Raw genomic sequence first — 23,208 nt, forward strand, 5'->3', positions numbered from 1 at the left:
TTCCATTCAAAGGCACTGGTGTTTCCATAGCAGGACATGATACAGCCAGTCAATGCACTCTCCACTACACATTTATAGAAGTTTGTCAAAGTTTTAGATGTCCTGTTGAATCTTCACAAATTCCTAAGGAAGTAGATGCACAGCCATGCTTTTTGTAATTTTTGTAATTGCATTCATGTGATGGGCCCAGGACAGGTCCTCCAAAATAATAACACCAAAGAATTTAAAATTGCTGACCCTCTCTACCTCTAACCTTCTGATGAAGACTAGCTCATGGCCCTCTGATTTGCTTCTCCTGAAGTTAATAATCAGCTCCTTTGTCTTGCTGACATTAAGTAAAAGGATGGTGTTATGGCAGCACTTAGCTAGATTTTCAATCTCCCTCTATATGCTGATTTATCCCCACCTTTGATTTGGCCTATGACAGTGGTGTTGTCAGCAAACTTGAATATGGCATTGGAGCTGTGCTTAGCCACACAGTCATAAGTGTAAAATGAGTAGAGCAGGTGGCCAAGCAGATGGCCTTGTGATGCACCTGTGCTGATGGAGATTGTGGAGATTTTGTTGCCAATCTGAACTGACCGGGGTCTCTAAGTGAGGAAATCAGGGATCCGATTGCATAAGGAGGTATTGAGACCAAGGTCTTAAAGCTTATTGATTAATTTATAAGGACGATAGCATTGAATGTTGAGCTGTAGTCAATAAAGAACATCCTGATGTATGCATCTTTGCTGTCCAGATGTTCCAGGGTCGAGCGAAGAACCAATGAGATGGCATCTGATGTGGATCTATTGCTCTGATAGACAAAATGGAGCAGACAGAAGTCCCTTCTCAGGCAGGAGTTGACCTGCTCCATTACAAAACTCTCAAAACACTTTATCACTGTGGATGCAAGTGCTACTGGACGATAGGCACTGAGAGAAGTCACCACTTTCTTCTTGGGCACCAGTATATTTGTAGCCTACCTGAAGCAGGTGGGTACCTCAGAGTGCTGAAGCAAGAGGCTAATGATCTCAGTGAATACTTCAGCTGGTTGATCAGCACAAGTCTTCAGTACTTAGCCAGGTACCCTATCTGGGCTGGATGCCTTTCATTGGTTCATCTTCCTGAAGGCTGCTCACACATCAGTCACATGATATGAAATCCCAGGATCATGGGGGTCTGTGGGAGCTCATGATGGTTCCTCCATGTTTTGATGGTCAAAGCAAACATAGAATCATTGTGTTCATCTGGAAGTGAAGCTCTGCTGTCACCTATGTCTCTTGATTTAACTTTACAAGAGGTGATAGTATTCAAGCCCTGCCACAATTGTCAAGCATCCTTCACTTATTCAATTTTAGTCTGGAATTGCCACTTCACCCGTGAGATAGCTTTCCAGAGATCATACCTGGATCTCTTGTAACTTTCTTCTTCCCTAGACTTGACCGCCTCTGATTTTCTCCTCAGCAGATTGCAGATCTTATGGCTCATCCAGGGCTTCTGAATGATTCTGTAGAGTCACATTCATGCACAACTGTTTTAATAAAGTCATTCATTCAGATCCGCAGACGAGTCCTTGAACGTGGCCTAGTCCACTGACTCGAAGCAATGTTTCTCTGCCTCCTGCGACCACAACTTTGCTGTCCTAATCTCTGAAGCTTTGCTCTTTAGTGTCTGCCTGTATGCAGGTAGCGATCCGATTTACAGAAAAGCTGGTTACTCAATTAACCAGATTTAAGAATAAACCTAATAACCCAGAATGGCCTTTACTTATAAATGTATATTTTCACACATGTTCTTATTTGGAAGTTCCAATGAGATCTTTTTCATCTAAATATGTAGCAACAGGAAATGAATTTAAACAAACCCACAGAAGGGTCAGCACTGAATTAACTTGCAACCTACCAATTTTCGACTAAAAGTTACATATTAAAGAAATTGATAATGTATTATTGCACCATTGTTTATTTCATATAAAATTCAGGAAAAAATGTATCACTTGCAATATGAATAAAATTATAGCCTCAATTTTAATTTTGATAAAAATGCATGTTCCAGGAATATAAACCTCCAAGTCAAATGGATGCCAGAACATAAAGCCAGCAGTTTTGGCTGTAATTCAAAATATCTCAAATACTCCTCATGTGACATGAAACCGGCAGGAGAACAGAGAGACCTTTCCTGCTGACATGTTTTTTTTATTTAAATATAAGAAAGAGCAAATTAAACATTACCGTATGTTTACACTTTAGAAAGAGTACTTTTGGCAATTGGACACTTGAATAAGAATGTTTAAAGAAGTCATTCAGAGTTTTGAGAACAGAAGATACTGTACATGAATATTTATAATATAAAATTTGCTTGCCACTAAATTAGTGTACACCAGCTGTAAGTAATTGTAATCTAAACACAAAAAAGCTCAAGCCATTTCAAAGATGTTGAACTTAAATGCAGAGTATAATTCATAAAGCAGCTAAGTCAGCATTTGAGATGGCCCACCTAAGGATTAGCACTTTTTCCTCTTCTGCCTATAACTTTCAGTTCCAAATCTGAACTGCAAACAACTTTTTTTTTCTTTAAGTGTGCAGCCTACAGTAGATTGCAGTGCAATTCTAAATCTATGTAAAGATATTCACAGGTCTAGTTTGCATTGAGAAGTTTGTCTGCCTCTTCCTTACTGCAACAGATGGAGTCGCTACATTCTGTCTGGATATTTTTCATGATTCAGACCATCTATAATTGTATTTCTTCATCCCTATCCAATTTTGCCATTTTCTATAATATATGATGCGCATTTCTGATGTTTCAGTCAAGAGAGATTATCTACTCCACACTTACACATAGCAGCAACTTTAAGGTTGGTATGTCTCTCACACTGAGCTTCTAAAACATCTTAAATCTGCAAGAACATAATCTCTCTCATAGAGATAACTAATTTAAATAACATCCTTTTCTCTTTAGTAATAAGCATTTTTAAATTTAGTTTCCTGAAGTATGATGTTTGGGTCTAATAAACATCTACTCATCACGACTGGAGCTATCTTGCATTTCAACAAGCATTGACTACATAAACATGCAAGTGCTTTGTGACTGAATAGTGTTAAGAGTCATCTGGGGGAGATCATTATCATACTTCCAGTGCCTCAAAATGCTGAGTGTTTCATAAAAATAAATAGGATCAGCAGTACTCCATATTGCCCTTCAAAATTGTTTTACGACTTACGATTATGGCTGATCCTCCACTTCAGCACTATACTTGCTTTTCTTAATTCCCTCAATGACCAGAATCTATCAATCTCTGTTTAAATGAAGTGTAAACTATCATTCCAATCTAACATATATCACAACATGTTAATGTCATGGATAATTAGAGCAAACTTAAATATTTCAATTAATATATGATCAAGTCACAACAAGGTATTTCACATTTTTGGAAACAGTAAAAAAAATTTGGAAGCATTGGCTCAAATCTGCCCGATCATTTCTTACTATTCTTTTTTTTAAAGAATACTTAAATGGAACAGATATTCAAGAAACAAAGCACTGGACATTCCCCCCCTCCCCCCGGAAGTGTTGCTTCCTCAGATTTTTTTTTTGTTTCATGATAGATCCCCTGAAGCTGAACACAAGTATAATTTCAGAGTATTTGTATCATGTATGAATTTGCAGAAACAAGAAATTAACTCTTATTGAATATGTTTAATTGCATAATGGTGCTTTTGTTTGGTTCAACGAAGCTAAAAATGTTTTGATGATGATTTTCATTTGTACTCAGTGTCTGAGGCTTCTCACTTAAGTGTTGAACAATAATCAGCCACCACTGATGGATACCAGTTGCCCTGATACTGTTTCTCTATGACCAAAATGTCCTGGAGAAACCTTTCACCATGCTCATCACTGACAGTGAGCACCAAGATTTTCAGGGAAGTCGTCTAAATGGGAACGCAGAAAATGAATCGTCAGTGACATGTTGAACTTATGGTTTGTTTGCTTGAAGCATGTTGTCAACCAGCTGCACATAGTTTGGTGCTCTGTTGTTGCCATGAAATTTTCAACAACATCCTTAAATGTCTTCCATGCAATTTTCTCAAGTCCAACTAGGAGTTGTTCAAATTGCCTGTCATTGATGATCTGTTTGATTTATGGAACAAAAAAAATGTCTTCCATAACCTTGGCATCAATTATTCTGGGAAATATCTATCTCAAATATCGAAATCCTTCACAGAAATTTATAGCCTTTCTAAATCCTGTCCTACCATGCAGAATCCACCTAGCCTAAGTGCACCCAGGCACGCCTGCACAAGATAGAAAACTTTTCAGCTTACCTTGTGCGCAACATTTTAATTAACATGAATCATGAATTGAAGTAACAAATATAGGCAATTTCAAACAAATGGTACATGATAGGGAATTTTTCATAGTGATTTTCACCATCAGCAGAACAAAATCCATAAGATACACCCAAAAGTATTCAGGAAGTAAAATCTTTGTTGTCCACTGTAAAATGGGGGAACTCAATGAGTCATCCAACATTTACAATTCCTGTAGCCCTCAGATGTTTTGGGTTGAAACACTGCATCTGTTGTGTGTTTTTCAGTTCTGGCTCTCCCCCCTCCCCCCCCACCTGCCATTTTCATTCATCACTTTTACATTACTTCTCGAAGTCTGAAGGTCAATTGAATGTTCCAATAAAAGCCTGAAGGTCTAGATAGATAGATACTTTATTCATCCCCATGGGGAAATTCAACATTTTTTCCAATGTTCCATACACTTGTTGTAGCAAAAACTCATTACATACAATACTTAACTCAGTAATAATATGATATGCATCTAAATCACTAACTCAAAAAGCATTAATAATAGCTTTAAAAAAAGTTCTTAAGTCCTGGCAGTTGAATTGTAAAGCCTAATGGCATTGGGGAGTATTGACCTCTTCATCCTGTCTGAGGAGCATTGCATCGACAGTAACCTGTCGCTGAAACTGCTTCTCTGTCTCTGGATGGTGCTATGTAGAGGATGTTCAGGGTTTTCCATAATTGACCGTAGCCTACTCAGCGCCCTTCGCTCAGCTACCGATGTTAAACTCTCCAGTACTTTGCCCACGACAGAGCCCGCCTTCCTTATCAGCTTATTAAGACGTGAGGCGTCCTTCTTCTTAATGCTTCCTCCCCAACACGCCACCACAAAGAAGAGGGCGCTCTCAACAACTGACCTATAGAACATCTTCAGCATCTCACTGCAGACATTGAATGACGCCAACCTTCTAAGGAAGTACAGTCGACTCTGTGCCTTCCTGCACAAGGCATCTGTGTTGGCAGTCCAGTCTAGCTTCTCGTCCAACTGTACTCCCAGATACTTGTAGGTCTTAACCTGCTCCACACATTCTCCATTAATGATCACTGGCTCCATATGAGGCCTAGATCTCCTAAAGTCCACCACCATCTCCTTGGTCTTGGTGACATTGAGAACCAGGTAGTTTGAGTTGCACCATATCACAAAGTCCTGTATCAGTTTCCTATACTCCTCCTCCTGTCCATTCCTGACACACCCCACTATGGCCGTGTCATCAGCGAACTTCTGCACATGGCAGGACTCCGAGTTATATTGGAAGTCAGATGTGTACAGGGTGAACAGGACCGGAGAGAGTACGGTTCCCTGTGGCGCTCCTGTGCTGCTGACCACTGTGTCAGACCTACAGTCTCCCAACCGCACATACTGAGGTCTATCTGTCAAGTAGTCCACTATCCAATCCACCATGTGAGAGTCTACTCCCATCTCCGTTAGTTTGTGCTTTAAGATCTTGGGCTGGATGGTGTTAAAGGCACTAGAGAAGTCAAGGAATGTAATCCTCACAGCACAACTGACCCCATCTAGGTGAGAGAGTGATTTGTGCAGCAAATACGTGATAGCATCCTCCACTCCCACCTTCTCCTTATACGCAAACTGAAGCGGATCCCGGGCGTGCCTGGTTTGTGGCCTCAGATTCTGTATTATCAGCCGCTCCATGGTCTTCATCACGTGCGACGTCAAGGCAACAGGTCTGAAGTCATTCAACTCCTTTGGTTGTGGTTTCTTCGGTACCGGGACAATACAAGATGTTTTCCACTGTCTGGGTACTCTTCTCTGATCTAGACTCATGTTGAAGATGCGCTGTAGTGGTTCTCCCAGTTCAGTCGCACAGGCCCTCAGTAATCGTGGGGAAACTCCATCCGGTCCAGCCGCCTTGCTAGAAGCAAGCAATTGTTATTAGCCATTCAGTCTAATAGCTGAAGCAAGTCTGCAGGGAAGTTGGGGCCCAATGTTTGCAAATCCATGAGTCCGCCAGAGGCCGCAGACAGCCTGAGGGTGGGAGGAACAGGGGTTTTCCAGTGGCACTTCTTTGTTGCTTCATATGTTCTGGTTTTTCTTTGTGTTCTCTGCTGTTCTGACAAGCATTATGGGCATGCTATGTTGACACCAAAACGTATGGCAGCACTTATAAGGAAAAGCCCCCAGCACATCCTTGGGTGTATTGGTTGTTAATGCAAATACACATTTCACATTACTTTTCAATATTCATGGCATAAATTGGAATCTGACTCGCCAAACAATCTATTTGCAATTTTTTAGACTTCACTAGCCTCTCTCACCATTTGAGCACTACCCTCTTATTTTCCTCATTCTTTTTATTTTGCCTGCCTGCTTTCTTATTACTCTAAATATATTTAATTTCTATGCTCTATCAGTTTGTATCAAGATCTCTACTCAGTTTCTCTTTCCACAGATGTTGCCTGACCTTCTGAGTACTTCTATATTTTGTTTCAATTTCATATTTCCAGATTTTGCAGATCTGCAGTAATTGTTTTACTTTTAATATCCATCACATACCAAGTCCTGCTCACAAGTTACTCTCATCTTGCGAACCTACATTGATATTTGATTTGGAAAAGCTCTGATTTTAAAATTCATGTCTCTAAGGTGCCTTCATTGTCTATCTCTTAACTCTGTTATTTTAACCTTCTGAATTTTATGCATTCTTCTAATCTCTTGCACATCCCTAACCTTAATTCCTCCAACAATCTGAACATTTTCGGCCATCTAGATTTGAAGTATTAATATCCTCCCTGAGCTCCTCCACCAATAAAACCAACCTTTTCAGCAAAGGGTTTGATAATTTTACCCAATGTATATGTGAGAAGAGGTTGCAAATCATTCAACAATGCTGTTAAGTTCTTTGGGGCATCTTATGTAAAAACTACTAAAAATAAAGGAGATTGGTTAAAGTTTCACCTGCAGTAGAAAACAAGTGGCCAATTCCAAAGTCTTAAAGAGTACAGCAATATTGCAACTGGCTTAAATTACAGCAGCTCCAATCTCTAAACATTTATTTATACATTTTAATAACCTCATTAGCTCATGGTCAGTTCAAATGTTAAGAAGCCCAACATATTGAAAGCCTAAACACAAAGTACAGTCCAGATGCTGGGGTCAAAGCAACACGTACAACAAGCTGGAGGAACTAAGCAGGTTGGGCAGCATCCATGGAAACGAGCAGTCAACGTTTCGGGCCAAGACCCTTCGTCAGGACTGAAGAGGGAGGGAGCAGGGGCCCTATAAAGAAGGTGGGGGGACAGTGGGAAGAAGGCTGGTAGGCGCCAGGTGAAAAACCAGTAAGAGGAAAGATCAAGGGGTGGGAGAGGGGAAGCAGGTAGGAGATAGGCAGGAAAGGTGAAGAAGGATGTTCAAGTTTGCTTGAAGCATGTGATCAACCAGCTGCACATAGTTTGGTGCTCTGTTGTTGCCTCCCTGCTTCCCCTCCCCCACCCCTTGATCTTTCCTCTTACTGGTTTTTCACCTGGCACCTACCAGCCTTCTCCTTCCCACCCTCCCCCCACCTTCTTGATAGAGCCCCTGCCTCCTCCCTCTTCAGTCCTGACAAAGGGTCTTGGCCCGAAACATCCGCTGCTCATTTCCATGGATGCTGCCCGACCTGCTGAGTTCCTCCAGCTCGTTGTACATATTGAAAGCTTACTTTGCATTACTCACCTGGGGTACATTATAGATTGAAACCCCAAATCATTACTTGTCTTACATAATATGCACGATTGTTGTCACAGCTCCAAGTTACTTTTCACACTGATGTTTACTTTAAGACTATTATTCAGTGCACAGAAAAAACAGCAATATGAGGAGAAAACAGGAGTTTTGTGGAAACTTTTATCCACCTATTTGGCAGCATACTTAAAAATTCTGAACACCAATATTGGAGATATACGAGTAGTGTGCACAACTTTTCTTTTGAAATAAACAGCTGGACTATTAACAATCCAAGTGATTTCTGATGGCCTCTTATATTGGCACTAGAATTCTGAACTTTGAAAAAACTGAGTTGTCACTGCAAATTTTCTCTAATGTTGGACTGAACGTGGAGACCAATAGCTCAGTACTAACAGCTTATTCTGCTCAGAGTGTGAAATTCGGCTCAGGTTCATTGACTGTTCATTTCAATACAGGCAAACAGCTCCAAGGAAGATGGGCACAGCTGAGACATCGGCACCTAATATCATTCACATAGAAGTATTTCAAGTAGGGGAAAATTCATTACTACATTGGGCAAGATTACCATCATCAAATAGGATTTGAATTTGGCATTTACTTGTTATTTTATCTTTTTGTACCATACCACCAAGTGCATTTACACAGTCCTCAGGGAGCTCTCAAATGTACTTAAGGAAATTTAATCTATTTTCAGAAATGAAGTTATCAATTTATAGAAAAAATAAATACATTTTAATATAAATAGAAATCATTTAACTTCTTTATGCGTATCATACAATCATGGCAGAATTCTGATTGGCACAATTTGTGATCAGGTCCAGCCTGACAACACTTGAACTAGCTTGTTCCAGTCCTTGCCCCACCCCTCAAATTGAGGCCACACGTAGGTCGATGGAGCAATACCTTATCTCCCGCCTAGGTAGCCTCCTACCTGCTGGCATGAACGTTCAACTCACAGACCTCCGTTGATACCCCTGCCCCCCCCCCCCTTACCCCATCCCTATCTATAATTTTAGTCTGGTTCTCTTTCCCTCTCTTTTCGCCCCTCACTATAATCTCCCCCCAGCCCTACCTTTCATTCTCTTTTATTTCTCATAATTCTCCACCTTCCCCTAGCCCATTTCCCTCCAGCCTATCACTTCCCAGCTCTCTACATCCCTCCCCCCACTTCTTATCCCCCTTGGCCATCCCATGTTACTTCACTCTTGATGAAGGGTTTCGGCCCGAAACGTCGTCACTACCTCCTCCCATAGATGCCTGCTGAGTTCTGCCAGCATTTTGTGTTTTTATTTATACACAACTGTAGTTTTAAAGCCTGGAATTTTCAAATGAGCATCTTAATGGATGTGCATATAATTCAGTGTCCACAGTATGTTGGCTTTTTAATAAACTTTGAGGGGAACTATTGCTTGAATATTTCAAAATTACATTAGTACTCCCCAATAATAAGTAAAATGGTAACACAGGAAACACATGCAGGTTTGACAAAAATCTCAGCAGATTGCTGAAAATTAACACTTTTTTCTTTAGGCAATATTTCCAACATGTTTTAGACAATCATGAGGTCACTATTTCAATTTTAAGAAACAAAAATATTAAACAGAACTTGCATAATGTTCATACAAGAGTAACAGCGCTAAAAATTGAATACAGAATCAATCCATTGGCTGCTGAGCTTTCAAAGGAATTTTACTCCACAAACAATTATGAGCACAGTAAAACAATATTGCTTCCCAAAAAAATCAAACATTTCAGGATCAAAGAGAGGACTATATTTGTTGGAAACAGATTGGCAGTTTTACTCATGCTGTGAGAACAATATTTTAAGTGTCTGGAAGCTGGCATTTCTCAGTTTCAAGCTATCCACAAATGCAAAGTAAATAACTATGATGCTATAGTGCTGACATGTGCTATTTGAGATACTTTTTCCTTTGCTTAAAATGTTACAGACATGCATGACAAGCAACACTGTCAGAAAGAACTACTTTATTGAACTGATCAGATTACAGCGTGAGACATGCTGTGTTGGACAGACAGTGAAACAATAAAGGCTGCTTGTTAACACACCAACATCTATACAACTCATCATTCTGTAAAACTAAGGGGAGCCTTTTAAGATTCACAAATGTTTATCAGAAAGGGAGTGGACACATTTACAATCATGGATTGCTGCATCTTAGGCCTCTGCGAGACTGCAGAGACAAGCACATCACTCTGTCTATGATGCCTTTTAAATTACATCCTACCACAATGTGGTTTCAATTACAGCTTTTGGATAAAAAAAACACTTGATTTATTCAATGCTTCAGTCCAATTACCCTAGATGCGTTTCCAATGAATACTTTGAGAAAGTATTCCAAGTTGCTTCTCATCCTGTAATGGTCAAAAGGCCAAAAACAGCCTCAAGATGCATTAACTCTTTCGGATCTTTGCTCAGTTCATTCTCCACATATTTTCATGTTCTAAAACTGATTTGATCTATTGCAAATCATAATCTTTGAGCTTTATTCATTCTAGTGTATGACCTCTATATTGAGAAGAATAAGGACTATTCATAGTGTCAAACTATATTAAGATGGAAAGGGCCACTAGATGGAGTAGGAGATGGATGCAGCAATTCTTTTGGACAGAAATCATAAAAAATGTTTTCCTCCAAGGCAAATCGCTGAACAGGTTTAGTCATGGCAGTGAAAATATTCAGACAAGATGACAAGCAGTGAATATCAAATGTGAATGAAAATAAAGCTTAAATAAAAGTAGTGCTGTGGTGTTTTCTACAGGATACCTATAGTGAAATGTTATTCAACATACTATGCAAGACATCATGGGACTCAGGAAGCATGAAAGGATTGTGCTATCAGAATACTCTGCACACCAATCTCTGGTTCGAGACAATCCAAGTGTTAGATATTCTGCAGTGAACCAAATTCAAATGGAGAATTAACTCTTTGAAAAAATAACCACTTTTGTGGCTTACAGAAGTAAAATGTCAATTTTCTGCCTTTTAAGCGTTTTATAAAATATTGCTAAGCATTAATTCCATTTTTAAACAAACTAAGCGATGAATATAAAGACAGGTGAAAATCTCAGCTGGTTCTTGTTGGAATGACACATTTTTCTCTCAAGACAATGCTTAAATTGCATTTAATACAGTCACTAACTCATTAGTTCAGTTTCATTCAAAAATAATAAATTGATCTCAATACTGAGGGATATCTCTAGACAGGCAACAGAATGATAAAGATCAGTGCATTTCCTTAACACAAATGAATCATTTATTATCATCTCCCAATTACCACATCATTAAGTAGAGGTAAATGACTGTCTGAGCTTTAAAAGGAGAATCTGTTTTTAGTTAACCTTCAGGAGCTCAAGCAAGACAAACATGAAGAGAAATAAAGGCCATGAAAATAAAGCAATGGTAAACATTTCATTATTGAAAAGAGCTCACAGAGGAAAAAATACACAAAAAGGACAGATGAAATAAGTCATGCAGCTAGTCTTTATGAGTACTGGGTATCATACACTTACCACAGTTGTTGGATCATTCCAGTCCTCATAGGATTTGGCAGCATAAGGGTAGATTCTGTCATTGATGATTTGCAAGGTAGCAAGTCCAATGGCTTTCATCGATTTAAAATAAGCTTCCCAGAACCACCTTGCCTGCAATAAAAATTAATTGATTTTAAATAATCTAAATAGTAACAATCATAATTGTAATACTCTAAATTAAAATTTGCTTGGGTAATTTTACTATTATAAAATAAAGGTAGTCCAAGTGAACCGTGATATGAACAATCATACAATGTCATTTGGCCCAACTGTAGAGCAACTCTACAATTCTAATGCTGATGCACACTGAGATTTGTACTTCATCATCATCTCACCAGAAGAGTACAAGTTCACTATTTTAAACTTTGAAAATATTACTTTAAAATTACAAGATATTTTTATTTAATCTAGGATATGTGAATACAACCAGAAAGACAAGCATCTGTTGTCTCTTCCTATTCAGAAGGGGGAGATTGAAAATTTGGCTGAGTGTTGTAATAACAACAACCTCTCACTCAACGTCAATTAGACCAACTAATTGTAGACTTCAGGAGAGGGAAACCAGAGGTCCATGAGCCAGTTATCATTGGAGGATCACAGGTGGAGAAAGTCAGTAACTTTAAAGTCCTGGGTGTCACCATCTCAGAAGACCTGTCATGGACTCATCATATAAATACAATTGTAAAGAAATCACAACAGCACCTCTACTGCCTCAGGAGTCTGCAGAGATTTGACATATTGTCAAAAACCTTGGCAAATTTCGAGAGCTGTGTGGTGGAGAGTGTGATGACTGGGTGCATTATGGCCTGATATGGGAACATCAGTGCCTTTGAACGGAAAATCCTACAAAAGTAGTGGATTCAGCCCAGTACATCACGGATAAAACCCTCCCAACCATTAAGCACATCAACATGAAACAATGCCATAGAAAAGCATCATCCATCAAAGATCCTCACCACTCAGGCTACGCTCTTCTCTCACTGCTGCCATCAGGTAGAAGGTACTAGTGCCTCAGGAATCATTACACCAGGTTGAAGAACACTTACCACTCCTCAACGATCAGGTTCTTGAATAAAAGGGGATAACTACACTCATTTACTTCTGGTGTTCTCACAACTGAAGGTCTCACTTTAAGGACTCTTTATCTTGCTATTCCATGCTCTTGTTATTAATTGCTATTCACTTACATTTGCATTTACACAGTTTGTTGTCATTGACCCTGTTTACAGTTAATGATCTACAGATAGGCTAAATATGCCTGCAGGAAAAAGAATCTCAGGATTGTATGTGGTGACTTGTATGTATTCTGGTAATAACTTTTATTTTGAACTACGGTAGTCAGCCACTCAATAAAGCTGCAAAGTTACATTTGGTAAAAGTATCCTCAGAGCTATCAAACATAAGCTTTCTAAGACTTCAGCAGTTCTGATGATAGCACCTAATCAGGACTGTGTACTACTTGGACTGAAACCTCCTGATAATAGTTTAGGTGGCAGAAGTTAAGACATGCATAAGTATTGTTGAAGTAGCCTTGGCAGATTGCTGTACTGCATCCAGTGGATGAGATACACCATTTTTAATATGGTGAGTGAGCCATCAAGTACAAGAGGCTCCTTCAAACTGAATAAATTCAAGCTTCCAATGTAATTATCCAGGAAATGGGAAGATTTAATTGTATTCCTGACTTGTGCTGGGAGAAGTTTGGAGAGTCAAATGGATTTGCCTGCTGTAGAATACCCAGCCTGTGATCACAGAACTTGGGACTACATTGCTTGAGCCAAAACAAAAATTGGGGAATTCAGTGTTGAATGATAGTGATGTCACTGAATGTTGAAAAGTGGTGTTTTGATTCCCACTGGACATGGTCACTGCCTGGCACACTAATGATCCAAGAGTTACTTCTGCACAACATAGAAAACCCAGTTCTTGCATCTTGTAGACACGGATATGTGAACAGTTGCAAATGGCACCAAATACCATGCAATACATCAGACAACTTTCCCTTCCCTGATGTTTATAATGGAAAGAAAGCAATTTGAAGAAGCCAAGGACACTTACATACATAGATTAGATTTGGGAATACTGCCATAGTGGAGAGTTATGACTTTTGTTCACAAACTTGAGTTTAACAAAAAAAATCTACTGCCAGTGTTGCAAGTTACACCAGATCTCTTTCACCCATTTGCTACTCAAACTAACAGTGGTTCCTTTCTAACCAACCACACTTTAAAATTCCTAACTTGTTTTCAAATTTCTTCATGGTCCTGCCCTTCATCTTTAATCTTCTCCAGCTCAACATTAATCTAAAACATACATGCTTCTCTAATTGGCAACTTGTGCAGCTCCAAATTTAATTTTATAACATTGTTAGGCATACCTTCAGATATCAAGGTCCAATGGTCTGAAATTCTCCCTTAAATTGTTCATTTCTATATGTCCTTCTTTTGAGCCTATGCTGAAGACCAAATATTTGATCATCTGCTCCAATACCTGTTAATATACCTCTGGCAATTACAAAGTAGAGGTTGATTAGAATTTTAGAGCTATGCGCGATAAATCATCAATAATTTCCAAAATATCAACTCACTCTTATTTTTTCCTCTACTTCCAAATGTTCTATATTTTTATTTGAAGACAGTTTCAAGGGATTCTTATTTGTAGAGTAATAGACTCAGTCAGTTCCATCAAGGGCACAGCTCTCCCTGCCATCAAGGATATTTCAATACGTAGTACCTCAAGTAGGCAGCAAATGTCATTAAAAGTCTTCACCATTCTGGACAAGCCCTCTTCATATTACTACCATTGGGAAGGACATACAGAGACTGAAAACCTGCATTCAACAATTTGGAAGAGCTTCCATGAACACTACCTACAGTAATTATTTGTCTTTTGCACTATTTATTTATTTTGTAGTTTATAGTTTTTACTACTCTTACTGTATGACTGATACAAAACAACCAATTTCATAACATTTGTCCGTGATAATAAATCTGATTTTGATAATTATCTGTTGCAAAGCCCACAATTTGTTGTTGAATTGATAAGATGAGAGATATCAAAAAAATAGGCTTGAGCTCATACAGAATTGTGACCTTTCGTTTAAATGACCACTTTTAACATTTCCTCATAGCAGTACCCATCAGTGTGAAAACACCATTAAATTTTGGGAATTACACAGTTCTCTGAAAATCAACAAAGGCAGCCCAACTATTTGAAGGAACACAAAGTGCTTGACCAACGTGAATCAATCTTATAAAAATTGTGCTATATTATATGTCAGTTCCACCCACAAAACTGATCATGCTCCTAAATCAAATTATCATAATGATTCTAGTGATTACTCACACTCAAGTGTTCTTAGGGTCAAAATTAAGTCACCATGTTTAAAGGTGCAAGAATACCCAAAAAAAACTCAACTCAAATGTCAAAGAATTATTCAGGACAGTTATACAAATCATAAGTAATCATCTTCAGCTCAGATCTTTAAATTAATTGTTATTTATTAAGTTTTTAAAGCAGGAAAACATTGGTTGATTAGATTGGTGAAGAGTGAGATTAAAGGGGCTTTTATAGCTGGTGAATAGTGGTGTTATGCAGGCATCAGTGTTGGGACTTTTCACATTATACGTCCATGACTTAGATGAAGGAATTATGGCTTTGTGGCCAATACGAAGATAGGTGAGGGCAGGTACTGTTGAGGAAGCAGGGAGTTCTAGGAGTAGTAGACAGATAGGAGAATGGGCAAAGAAGTGACAGATAGAATATTGTGTCGGGAGGCACGTGATCATGCACTCTGGTAGAATGAAGAAGGCACAGAATATTTTCAAAATGGGGATTTCATTCAGAAATCAGAGGTGCAAAAGGACTTGGAGTCCTCATGCAGGATTCCTTTAAGATTAATTTGTAGGTTGAGTTGGATTTGAGAAAACTAGAAAATAAAAGCAAGGATGTAATGTTGAGGCTTTATAACCACATTTGAAGTATTGCAAGCAGATTTGGATCCTTTATCTAAAAGATGTGCTGACATTGGAGGGTCCAGAGGAAGTTCAATGAGAATGATCCTGGGAATGAAAGGGTTATATATGAGAAATGTTTGATAGCTCACTGGAGCTTAGAAGAATGTGGGGGAATCCCACTGAAACCTATTGAAAATTGTAAGACCTCTATAGAATGGATTTGGTGAGTATGTTTCTATAGATGGGGGTGCCAGAGGGCACAGCCTCATAACACAAGGACATCCCTTTAGAACAGAGATGAGGAGGAATCTCTTTAGCAGGAGGGTGATGAATCTGTGGATTGCAGTGCCAGAGATGGCTGTGGAGGCCAAGTCATTGGGTCTATTTAAAGCAATGGTCAATAAATTCTTAATTAATAAGGGTGTCAAATGTTATGGGGAGAAGGTAGGAGAATGGGGTTGAGAGGGATAATAAAACTTGAACAAACTATGCAATTAATAATCTATGAGCAATCTGTACAACTTGCCTATATTATGGTGTCTTAACTTCATTACTAGGAAGATAAGTTCAGAGTTAGCAAACAATGATCCAGGATTGAGGCAAAAAAATGCTCCCAAAAAATTGCCTCCAATATGGACAAAAGTAATGTGGGAGGCAGACAGCATTTTCAAGGAGGAAGTTTCTCCTCCAAACTTTGCAAATTCCTTAAAACTAGGTAGGCAAGTAAATATGTCAAAGTGGAGAAGCTCTGCACAAAATCTACCTGGTTATCTCAGTCCAATGATTGTTGGAAATTCAATTTGATCTAATTGATATGCTCTTTGGACCTATGTAGGTGAGAGATCATTTTACAAGACAATCTTTTTTTATGAACTGGGGACTACTAATGCATCAACTTAAACAACCTGCCGCCAACAAAACTCATGGCTCCATCATAAATCATTTGGGACTTTTCAGGGTCAAAGGGATAAGTGAGGAATTTATACATTGTTCATAAATCACACCACTTTATATCTGCTGACCTTTCAGAGACTGAAGCTGTTCATATGTATATGAAATGTCATTAAAAGCCCTCACCAAAGATGTTGAAATTCTCCAAAGCAATATTATTTTTCAAAAAAATATTCCTGATACTAATTCAAAATAAATTTATTACCAAATCACACCATATGCTACCCTGTGATTAATTTTCTTGTGGGCATTCACCATAGGTACAAGAAACACATTAGTCGATGAAAGCTTCACACAAAGAAAAACAAGCAATGCGCAAACGATGCCAAACTATACAAATAATGATTAGTTTAACACAATCTGATTACTTACACAGACACTAGCAAGTGGCAAACAACATTCATCAAAAGTTTGCTTTAAAATACAAACTCATAAATGAAATCACACCTTACTATAAATACAAGCCTAATCTAGTTTTAGTATCAGAATACTAATTATATTATGACTGATCAGTTACTACAGATAGGACAATCCACAGTAACTGTCCAGGTAAAATAATACAGGATAAACAAACAAGAACAACTTATTTAATAGATATAGCCATTCAAACACACACAACTTACAGAAATCAGTAAGTAACAAAACACCAGAAGTATGCTTAATTAAAAGAGGAAATTGAAAGATTTTGAAACATGATCAAATCATTGTCCCAATAGTAATATCTGCAACTGGTGTCATCCCAAAGGTACTACAAAATAGCATTACACAATTAAGGTTACACTGTAATATCTATGTAAACATTCAGAAAGCCACAATACTAAAACACCACTAGAATAGTCTTAAAGGGCACAGCTTTGAAAATTCTTCTACAGCCAAGTTTATAGTATTGGACTGTTTTTACTATATTAAAGTAAAGCAACATTTCTTCACTCTGCCACTTTATTTACAACAAACAGCATAATTATACTGCCAAATAGATTTAAGACCTTGTTAAATGGTGGAAATACTCCATAAGCATTACTGAATTTGATATTTTTGTTAGCTTTGATAGTGACACACAAGTACATTAAGTACTACTGCCAAATGCATTCTTGAAGAGAAACATTTATGACTGAAATACTGGCATGATCTTGGAATAATTATATTTTATCAACATGAACATGATTTGGTTTTTAACGCTAGTCATATATTTAAAGTAGAATGTGCTTAGACTGTCAAGCAATTTTTTTTCGAAGACAAATTTTGTCCAAATCAATAATAACATTAATTTATGCATTATTAGAGGCACCAACGTGCAATTCCTTCTGAATAAAACAGACTCAAAGGGTTCAGAATGAGGTCATTACAACCAGAAATTACTGATAAAATAGCATGCTCATGTTTCAACTGCATTCAGATAATTTAAAGATTTTTAGGTCCTTTTATATTGTACCCAACGAAAACAGCATGACATACTTTGATGTGTTCTCATTAAATACATTTTAAACTCCAAATCTATAATTGTTGGGCAAATCCCAGTTTTCCTCAACTCCACAGTGGAAAAGCCAGACACTATTTTTGTGCCATCTATACAGTTATATTTTCACTATTTTTATGCCATTGACATGGTTATATTTTTAATTAACTGAGAATTTAATTTCACTCCACTTAAGGCTACATTGCTAAACCGCAAGTCTTACCCAATCATCATTAAACTATCTTATATGTTCATTATCATACTAATTTGACACTTTTTGCCATCTCTCATCTGTAATTCTATCACAAACAAATTACATACCAAGTTTGCATGCCCTTCCTATTCTCCAGTGTTCAAAATTCTTGCCATTGTCTAAAAATATACTCCATTTTTCCCAGCCACTAGTTTATTTACAGCCAGTTAAACACCTACCCAGTGCGCTTTCTCTTTCTTCAATCCAGCAATTGCACACAGACTCAACCCTCACTTCACTTCTACCTTTCTTAAAAAAACATATTTTCCAAAATGTTTCCAGACTTTTACAGTGAATTCTGGTTAATTGATCCATCGGTTATTTGGGGGAACTCTTAAAGAACAAAAACCAATCAAGAAAATAGCTAGGATTCTCTTCATTTAGACCAGAGATTGCTGCCGAACAGTTTTATAACGAGCAAAAGGCATGTAACCTTCTGTGACCGATAGGCTCCACACTGTGTTTAGTGCAAAGTTTTTAAATAGTGTCATTTGTGCTCAGAAAGCATTGACTTATGTCACTGATAGTTGGTGACAAATAAGCAGCAAGGCCATTTAGAACTGTATTGCTCACTGCAGTTTCAAGCATTCAGACTTGGAGATGCCAAAAATGGCTGGGAGTGAAAATGAAACAATTTCACTACTTCACAAGTTGGGAACTATGAAAATATGAAGGTATTGATAATCATCTTGAATGTTACAATGAGAATGAAGAATTGGAGGATGCAATCATCAAAAGCATTGTACAAAGGCAATCCATTATCTGTACTAGGTGCCTGCACTAATTTGCTCTTTCACTGTCATCCAAAAGAACACAGAAGCGTGTTGGTCGACTGTTGTATCCGACAATCGTTGAAACCTGTGTGAGAGAGTTTTTAAAGTGGAAAAACTGTTGCACTGGGACAGTTCCACTTGAGCTCGGAAGTCCAGGTTCAGTGGTGCAAATAGTCGCCATAAACTGGGGTCGTCTTTGGTTACAGTGGATAACAATGGTTGCTCTCCTTGAAGTATGCAGAACTGCCTTCTTGGCCATTGGATCTCACTGTTGATCTCATTCACCCAGTCCGCCAGAGCTGACTTCACGTGCTAGGACAGGCATGTTCCTTATTTCACCAAGGTATGAGGCCTGCCAGCTATCCTCACCTTGTTTAGCCACCTGTCGAAGCAGTGTACCGGGATGTAGCCACTGTCACATACAAATATCTTCTTGGAACCACAGCTGAGAGCTGAGTGTCTGGTGGGGACTAAAGGTGCCCCTTCAAGATCAATGGTACCCCTCTCCTTGGATACCCAACATACGGTAGCATACACTAGATGAATTCCTCGGTCGATAACTAATAGGAACTACCTCACAGTTTTATAGTACTGTAGCATCATCAATTGCTCTAATTCGTTCAGTATTTCATTTAAACACATAATTTGTTACTCAGTTAAACCACAGTTTGCCTTTTTATACCTTTTTAACCATTTTCATGAAACTTCAGCTTATTGGGGCAGCTGCTTAATTGGGATACACTGTACTGGTTCCACTGTACTTCTTATTAATTTCATCAACACTAACTTTTGCACACTTAGTATCTGCAAATTTTATACATTATGAAATTGAAATTAAGTTGTTGTTACTGAGGCTTATTTCAAACAAAAACATTAACACATAGTTAAAACAATTCGTGATTTATGCCTTTATTTCAGGAATTTGCCAAAATTTGAATGAAGGAACTCTATCATGTTCTGACACATGATGGACAGTGTTTGAAACCCAATGCCACACATTTCAACACTCCAGGGTATCATCTTTAAATCTGTCAGTGTTTGGGACTCGTATCAACTTCCCTTACAACAGACATCCAGCTGAGAGAGTGTTCCAAGAAAAATATATGGATTTAATTGCAAAGCTTTGCTCAGGCAGCCCCAGAGGAGAGTTCAAAGGCAAAATAAGGTACTTTCTAGCACCTCAGAGTGCTGTAAGGTCTAAAGGTTACTAAAGCAGGAGCCACTGCCCAATAAAAATCTGGTTTGAGAGTTCAATTGTAAAGCATATAATGGATCCTTTTACAGCTTTCCCCTCATTCTGAGGCAGAGTGCTGGTTCCTATAGTGATAGCGTTTCAGCTGCTGTCTACTTTTGCCTTCAAAGCTACCCCAAAGCAGTGTCTGTTTTAGCTCTATTCGCTTAGCAGACAATTAATAATATATCTATTTTGTAGAACCCAGAGCATTTGATTTAATTTTAAGTGTGGCTGTAATCCTGCAGTCTAACCCAAATAAACTGGATACTGTGGTTGTGACTTGTAAGCAAAAGAGTAAACTCTCAGCATTCTGGGGATCTGAGAACACAAATGGCACGGTACTCAAACCAATCAAATAAGATTGAATGAATTGCTCAAGCTCTCAGTCAACAACATCACAAAAGGAACCTGTTAATTCTGGGCTAAAACTAAAGGATATCCGATGTGGTTTTCAATCATGTTTTTAATCAAGGCAATAAATTGATTCACTAACATTTTTCACCTGCCTGGGGTGAACTTAGAGTACAAATATAAGCTAGTTTATTTGTTGATAAGAAACATTCATGTACCTATAACAATACATAGGCAGTGTTCCAGTCAAGCAGAAACTAGAGGCACCAGTATTAGTGATGCTAATAGTCCTCATTTTGGGTAGTCATGACTAGAAAACAAAGCTAGCAGAGTTTGTTTTAACAAAAGGAGCGCTTTACAAATCATTGTGGTCTGTCTGCAGATATTTTTATTTCCTTTTCTCCTCACTTCCACCAACGTACAAAACACTAAATATTCACAGCTATTCTTCAATTTGCATTTTTCCCTGTTTAAAATGCAGATTAAAATGCATCATTAACATTCCAATAAATGTAAATAAAAGATGGTAACATTCAACTGAAACACAAATAAAACACTTGCTTGCTACCATCATCGCCCTACAAAGGCTGCTGAGTTAAAGGTAACCCTGTTTTACACACAATGGACAAAAGATGGTAATAAATAACAAGGTGTATAACAATGCTGCAAAAATTACATGTATGAAAGGTTTTGGCTAATTCAGTTCAATTACATTACTCTGTAAGTAAGGTTTCCTTTCTGTACTGTTTAAAAATCTTGACTTGCAAATTACACACAAGTTAGTAATTTTTAAAAAACTCATGCCACTAGAATTGATGCAGAGAAGGAAAAGATAAATGGACTATGCAATTTTGATCACTTCCCATTGGTTAATGGTTTTAAATAAGGAAAAAGTCAAACTTTTACTGAAATGATCTTATTTTGTTTGCTCTTTTTTGGTTAACAGCAAATACTCATTTTTCGAAATAAAAGAATGATGTGAAACATACAAAATATTTTAATAATGATTCTTAAGAAGCAGCTTTTGAAAATGAATTTTTAATTTTACAAACCATAATGGATTTTTGTGACAAGGAAAATGTAATGAATTATTCCTCTGGAAATCTTGGCTCTCTGACAGATAAGTTCATGTGATTTCAGCTGCAACTCAGAACAGGATAGAGAAAAAAAGTCATTGGTTTAAATTTTCATCAGCATCCAGACACACCAGCCAAAAGTGCGTGAAGACAGAATCAGGCTTGACTGTGATGTCTTTTGTGATAAAGCAGTCTGCCAACACTCACTGCAACAGATGAAAAATTCAGTTGTTGCAGTCAAGGTTCTGGGGCAGAAAATTTCACTTTTAGAACTGCACAGTTCATGGGAGGAAAAAACTATTTTTTGACACATTAAGCCATACTCAAACTTGTGCTTGTTTGGTTGCCTTCTGCATGAATCTGTTTTGCTTCAATTGACTAAATTCAATCAAGTTATGCTTTAAATATCTGAAATCTAAAGAGCATTTGTATATTAATGATCAAGGACAAATTTTATCATTAATTTACACTTATAGTTAATATCGATTAAAACTGCATTTAAATAAAAGTTCAAAGTATAGTCATTATTTTGGCTCCTGAAAAATGTTTGTATGTTTAACATAACATGGACACACAACCTCTACTGTTGTACTTATTTCATCTTTGCTTATCAGCTGAGTTGCACTGGAAGGTAGCCAGACACAGGCAGCAGGCAGATGGCATGCTTTCTATCATAAGTGATAAGGATACATGAGACAAACTAAGTTAAAATAATATTGACTATATACTCCCTCATTTCTGAAAAATTTTAATGTGCCTTTGCTCAATCGTTACAATTTTCTGTAAGTAACAAAATATTTCTCAAACAGGTGAAGGAGAAAAATGTTAAGAATTTATTTTAACCTCCAAAACATAGATAAGTTTACCTAACCCTTCACTATCGTTCTTGACTTAGCCTCAGTCTGAAATATCATATAACTCATAAGAAAACAATATTTTAAAACATATTCAATACTCAATAAGGTTTTAATCATGTAATATAATTTATTCCATTTTGAACCTAGTTTGATATTTTATGATTTAGATCAGGATTTGTATATTATGCTCCCTTCTGTGAGTCCTGCAGGATTCCCCTGGAGTACTGAGAAATTTTAAAGAAATCAAGAAAGAATGGGACTAACGTGATACAGTAGCATTAAGACAACTAATCATACTGTTCTTGGAAAGCAGTGCAACTTGAATGCAGCATATGATCTATCCCTGCCCCTACTTCCTATACTAAAAACTTATTTACATATCATCTATTAGATTTGAGCAGAATTAATCTTTCAATTTATCCCTTTGCTCATCGAGTTAATATACAATCAAAATCTCTGAATTACTTGGATTGTCAATGCATGTCTAAATGCCTCCTCCTCACACATAATGCCTGTGTCATGATGTCCTAAGAAAATATAAATAAACTGTGCTGCTGGATAATATTCATTCTCTCTTCAAATGGACACTTCTAACCTTATCACGATAGATGCATTACACTACAACACTGACTTTGAGACCAAAACATTTTCCAAAGCACCATCCACTTGAAGATTTATTAAGTACTGTCAGAGGTCAATATTTCATTAGCAGACATGCAAAATCTGTTTTTAG

The 23,208-nt window shown here is 37.7% G+C and overlaps 1 protein-coding gene across 5 annotated transcripts in view; it reads right to left on the bottom strand.

The window, feature by feature from the left end:
- ext2 (exostosin glycosyltransferase 2) overlaps positions 1–23,208 on the bottom strand; it is a 155,360-nt gene that overhangs the window by 58,799 nt on the left and 73,353 nt on the right. For all 5 annotated transcript variants that reach the window (XM_073049688.1, XM_073049691.1, XM_073049689.1 and 2 more), the window contains one exon: positions 11,548–11,679. In XM_073049688.1, coding sequence (XP_072905789.1) covers positions 11,548–11,679 — 132 coding nt within the window. The remainder of the gene's footprint in view (positions 1–11,547; positions 11,680–23,208) is intronic.

Source organism: Hemitrygon akajei, chromosome 6 (assembly GCF_048418815.1).
Source record: "Hemitrygon akajei chromosome 6, sHemAka1.3, whole genome shotgun sequence".
Taxonomy (NCBI): Eukaryota; Metazoa; Chordata; class Chondrichthyes; order Myliobatiformes; family Dasyatidae; genus Hemitrygon; species Hemitrygon akajei.